At 40.5% G+C, this 6,169-nt stretch overlaps 1 protein-coding gene across 2 annotated transcripts; it reads left to right on the forward strand.

The window, feature by feature from the left end:
• The first annotated feature begins 460 nt into the window (after positions 1 to 460).
• LOC124137546 lies at positions 461 to 2,737 on the forward strand. 2 transcript variants are annotated; one of them, XM_048398750.1, is made up of 3 exons: positions 461 to 549; positions 1,046 to 1,318; positions 1,644 to 2,737. In XM_048398750.1, the coding sequence occupies exons 2-3, from the start codon at positions 1,269 to 1,271 to the stop codon at positions 2,575 to 2,577; spliced, it is 984 nt and encodes a 327-aa protein (XP_048254707.1). In that variant the 5' UTR covers positions 461 to 549; positions 1,046 to 1,268; the 3' UTR covers positions 2,578 to 2,737. The 2 variants fall into 2 exon arrangements, with proteins under 2 accessions (XP_048254707.1, XP_046359850.2); XM_046503894.2 differs by having other exon boundaries at positions 1,046 to 2,737.
• The last annotated feature ends 3,432 nt before the right edge of the window (positions 2,738 to 6,169 follow it).

A 6,169-nucleotide genomic window follows, 5' to 3' on the forward strand; every position in this document is an offset into this window, starting at 1 on the left:
TGATAAATTCTGATTATAGAAAAAAATTAATGAAGTTTAATTTAAAGTTCATTTCATTACAGAAATAAGGGCAAAACCTGCATGTGCAATATATGACTACAAAGGTAGGTACTACGTCAGGTCCCCCCCCCACCCCCCCAACACACACACACACACCCTACTAATTGCCCCTACCCACCACTCACGGTTATAAATACATCAATTTACGCAATACAACCCCGAGTCGACTACATAGATAAACACGCAATTCAAACCTTCCTTGTAAAAAACAATGACCCATTCACAGTGGCATACGGTGCGCAGCAAGGTAATACAGCGCAAATGTGATTATGAATTCATAATGCTGTGAAGGTCAAATTACAAACAGTGTGACATAGTCACTTGATAATGCCCTACATTCATAACACGCTATTGTATGCCTATTTTGATACACACAGTCATGCCTATGACTGGAACACATAAGTTAAGGCATGACGTAAGGCAAGTAGCCATATTTAAGTTCAACACTCAGTCTGGTATATACAGTCTGGTATAGTGAGGCGCACTAAGGTGAGTAAGCTGTTACCTATATGAATACATAATATGTGTATATGAATCTTCAGCTCGAAGATCTGGGGTAGAATATGTCTTCAGCAACCCATGCTTGCCGTAAAAGGCGACTATGCTTGTCGTAACGGGATCTAACGGGATCGGGTGGTCAGGCTCGCTGACTTGGCTGATGCATGTCATCGTATCCTAATTGCCTGGATCGATGCTCATGATGTAAATCACTGGACTGTTTGGTCAAGACTCGATTATTTACAGACCTCCGTCATATAGCTGGAATATTGCTGAGTGCGGCGTTAAATAACAAACGAACAAACTTCAGCTTTACCTCCTAAAAGCTCAGCCTTATTTAGAATATTAAATAAAATTCAAAAAGTGAGTTGAAATGAGAAACATAGAAAGTATTATGGATGGTCTTACTTGGTGTAAACTGAAATTAAAAGCACTTTGAAGCATATATAACTTTACCCTCATAGATATAAATTCATTGCAATTGCAGATTGTTAATCCGATATGACTGCTGAAGGCATATGGATCTTTCTGGACGATTCCAATTTATGGATAGAAGCCAAAAAGGTGAAAGGACATAGGCTCAACAAAATGTTTACAGAAGACCCTCGCTTGAGAATAGATGTTGGAAGGTTAGCTAATTTGATAAGCAATGGAAGAGTGGTGAACAATGCAACTTTGTATGGATCAGAGCCGCCGCCAATAGACACAGTATGGAAGAAAATAGAGGAAAAGGGTTGGCAAATCAAGAAACACAAGAGAAGTGAGTGGACAAACAAAGAGAAAAAAGTTGATACCCAAATTGTTGCTGATGTGACAGCATTAGTTTATGATACTGAAAACAGGAAAGATGGATCTACCGTTGTTATAGTTAGCGGTGACAATGACATGTCTCCATGCATTGAAAAGGCTATCCAGAAAAGGTGGAATGTAGAGGTTTGGGCATTGGAAAAGAATTTAGGTGGAGACCTTAAGCGTCTTCGCGATAAAAATCCTCAATTAATGACAACTCATGATCTTTCACATCCAGATTATTTCGATAATTTTACTTTTACCACTGAAAGGTTTACTATGTCCAAACATTTCAGAAATGAGCTGTTAAGTCGTGGGATCGTGCTACGAAATTGCGTCAGACAGCTTCAAGGTGAGAAAAACAAAGAACTCATGGAGTTAAAGAAAACCCTTGATAAGTTCAAATGGCCTTGGCAACATGCCTGGCTACTTCGAAAGTCATCAGAGGCTGCTATGGGTCAGGACCTAGCAATCCTGTTCCTCATGTCCAAAGATAAAACTTTGGATGACGATACTCCCTTAAAGCTCTATAAGCCAAAACTAGAAACTCTATGCGTACCTAAATTATGCGAACAAGTTCTGACATACTTTGACTACATTAAGAGCACTCCCGGCAAGGACACAGCTCCCGATCTATGTTTTAACAGGTATACTGTTCTGGGGTGTGAAGATGCCGATGGAATGTCAACCCCATCCGCTGCCACTGCCAACATATCTGGCACTGACAAAGTCCTCGGACCTGCTGATGGAGAAAGTAATCCCGATTGTACCTCTGGTCGAATATCACCGAGCGGGGCCACACAACACGATACAACACAGAAAATGACCCATCAACAATACCAGGATCCTGTACTTCCAAGAAGCAGTAGCCACCAATCCATACTCACCGAACAAACCGAGGTTCCATTTGAGCAAGTTAAGCGCAAACAGCGCAAACAGCACCAGCGGTACACTACCCCTTGTGAATATCATTTTCAGTGTGACAGTGGTAGAAAATGTAAACATTCTCACACGGAACAAGAAAAGTTGTTCTTGGAAAAGCGGAATGAATATGTTACAAATAAGACCCAGGACAATTTGTATAAGTACAAGACCGTCATGTGCAACAACATTGTCTTAGGTATTTTTTGCCGACATCAAAAGGCATGTCTGTTTGCTCACAGTAAAGCAGAACAGGTATGCTGGAAGTGTCATGATCAAGGACATGCTACAAATGAATGCCAACAATAGTCAGAGAAAACACTGTCACATATGACTATAAATATGTGTTTGACAATATATATTGAACGATTAACACACAGTGCCATTCAGAAAGTGGTTAAATGCAACAAATGTTATATTTGGGATAACGCTTTCTGAGTAAAGTGCAGATTCTCGTACTCGGTGGCTGAGTGGGTCATATCGCTGACTGTGTGTGCTGGTGATTAGGTGCCTCATTCTGGCAGTGTGGGTTCGAATCCCGGACGGGACTCCACCCAAAAAGTACGAGAATCTGTACTGTACTCAGTAAGTGTTATCTCAAATATAACATTTGTTACAATATATTGAACGTGCGCATACACTGACATTTGAATATATATGAACATATGTTCATATTATATTCTAAAAGAGGTGTTAGTGTGATTCTGATCGATATCCATAATTCTGCATCATTACTTGTACATAGTTTTAACCTACATATATCCCTGTGATACTTAAGGATTAAACGGCGCCCTCATGGTTGAATCTCCTTGCAGTATTTTATTTTACGATAATATCCCACTATTCGTTTCTTCCTTTTATGAGATACCAACATCGTGTTGATAAAATGCGCAAGCTTTAAGAATAGTTACCTTAACTTTAATAATGATAACTTCCCTGAATAGAATTTGACCTCGGCATTGTCAGATAAGTCCATTTTATGAACAGGTGGGTTAAGTTTGTTTTTTTCTCACAATCCCCATGTTGATTATCTGTACCTTTTCTCCCAATACCCATTGTCATAGCTCTCTCACTTTTGAATGCGACTGTTCGGCCACCGCGTTTATCTGCGTACCCCAGCTACATCTATGGCGAACGACTCACTAGATACTTCCTTTTCAAATAATATTGTCATCCAATATGTTACGTCATCAAGTTGCAAGTGTATATTCAAATCTCTCAAAATGACGACATGATAGAACAATGTTTTATCGTGAAATAGATCAGCCTCGTTCTTCTTTGCTTTTCGCAATGTATCGCGTAGCTATCTTGTATATCTAAATATATCCATATGCCATATGGGTATTGGAGAGAAGAAGATTACTCTACCTGTTATATATGAATTCAAGCATACACCATCATTCCCACTCCCTTCTCCTTCATCCATTATTGCAGAGTGATGTTACAGAATGGCGAAATTTAAATGAATGAGGTTTTGTCACTACGATAAGTGTAAAGGATATTATCTGGCTCAGTTGATATCAAATTTAATACAACAATGACAGGATGCCCATAACGTTATTTTTAGATACGCGTATGAAACGATATTGTGTTGTAATGCTGTTTCTTATATTTATCACTTGATACATGAATCTACTGCCTTAGTCACAACTGGGTTGATTTCATGTGACATACCTTCACGTACCCGTGTGCCATATCTGAATACATCCAAGTGTCATGTTGACATGGGAGTGATTACTCTTCACATGTTTTATATTACGTCATATTTATTTAAAGTTAATAAAATTGTAAAATGTCTTACTTTCCTGTTTTGAATGACAAGAGATACCGTTCGTACGGGCGAATAGTTTCTGTATTTCCAGTTGAGACTTTGCCAAGGATTTTTCCCTTGTTTGGTTGTTCTCCTTGATTCTGACTTTGAATTTGTGATAAAAAAGTTAATTTAAATAAACAGAAAAAAGTGATGTTAGGATTGCAGCCATGAAATCGGCACAAAACACGTTAATTATCATACATATTATTAAGGTGAACATCGATTTTGACAGATGCCTATACATTATGTGGCATGTGACACTCACATACAAATATTGGTAACATGAGACATGCGGATACATAACGAGTGACAGTGATACCCCCTTACATACCCAGGTTGCAGTGACACGCATATACATATTGTCGTAACTGCTATCGGGTGTCCAGTGCGACCCTACTACAGTTGCTAAACCAGTCATGGTCATCATGGTGTAGTTAAGCCATGACTGTGCAACTCGCCTTGTGGGCCTCGGCTCAGCTATGTTAAGGAGTGATTGGTAAAACGACGCTCACTCCAAATTGTCTCCATCAGCATTCATACTCGCATAATAAAGAAACGCAACAACAGGTTTATACTCACATACGTTTTACTTCCTCTCAGCCAATTTATATATATTTATATATATGTGTGTGTGTGTAACATGTAACACAGCTATACATATCCAGGGGACAGTGACACGCCCTTACATGCCCAGGGGACAGTGACACGCCTGTAGGTGTCTAGGTGACAGTGACACACCTATACATATGCAGGTCACAGTGACATGTCTTTACATATCCAGGTGACAGTGACACACCTATACATATCTAGGTGACAGTGACACGCCTATACATATCCAGGTGATAGTGACACGCCTATACAAATCTAGGCGACAGTGACACACCTATTATATCTTGGTGACAGTGACACGCCTATACATATCCAGGTGACAGAGACACGCCTGTACATACCCAGGTTACAGTGACACACCTATACATATCCAGGTGACAGTGACACACCTATACATATCTAGGTGACAGTGACACGCCTTTACATATCCAGGTGACAGTGACACGCCTATACATATCCAGGTGACAGTGGCACACCTATCCATATCCAGGTGACAGTGACACGCCTATACATATCCAGGTGACAGAGACACGCCTGTACATACCCAGGTTACAGTGACACGCATATACATATCAAGGTAACAGAGACACGCCTGTACATACCCAGGTTACAGTGACACACCTATACATATCCAGGTGACAGTGACACACCTATACATATCTAGGTGACAGTGACACGCCTTTACATATCCAGGTGACAGTGACACGCCTATACATATCCAGGTGACAGTGGCACACCTATCCATATCCAGGTGACAGTGACACGCCTATACATATCCAGGTGACAGAGACACGCCTGTACATACCCAGGTTACAGTGACACGCATATACATATCAAGGTAACAGAGACACGCCTTTACATACCAAGGTGACAGTGACACACCTATCCATATACCGGTGATAGTGACACGCCTATACATATCCAGGTGACAGTGACACACCTATCCATATCCTGGGGACAGTGACACACCTATTCATATCAAGGTGACAGTGACACACCAACCATATCCAGGTGACAGTGACACACCTATACATATCCAGTGGGCAGTGACGCGCCTGTACATACCCTATTGTGTTATGATAAAATATTCCATTTTCTATTGCTGTCATCATTTAGAAGTAAAGTTGATTTTTTCAGCAGTTGTATTGTTTTCGTATTGTATATCATCGACAAAAGTCATTTGGGTGGCGGGTACTACCAGTCGAACGGGAAATGGTTACCCTTTTCGGGAACACCTGGTGTCAACACTGCTTTGCATTGATGAGTTCATAAAATTTCCATCACTATTTTGCGTATTATGCCATTGAAGTCTGTTTTCGCAGATTCGAGAAACTGATTATTCTCTGGCGATGGCGTTTTGAAGCTCTATTCAAGCTTATTGATGGTGGCCGGTGAGTTATCGAGTCTGGGCAAGGCACACCAATAGCTGATGGCAAGACCAACGATCCACCCGATATTCGTTTTGTAGTCGCCTCGAAC

Source organism: Haliotis rufescens, unplaced genomic scaffold (assembly GCF_023055435.1).
Source record: "Haliotis rufescens isolate VD_foot unplaced genomic scaffold, xgHalRufe1.0.p SCAF_19, whole genome shotgun sequence".
Taxonomy (NCBI): Eukaryota; Metazoa; Mollusca; class Gastropoda; order Lepetellida; family Haliotidae; genus Haliotis; species Haliotis rufescens.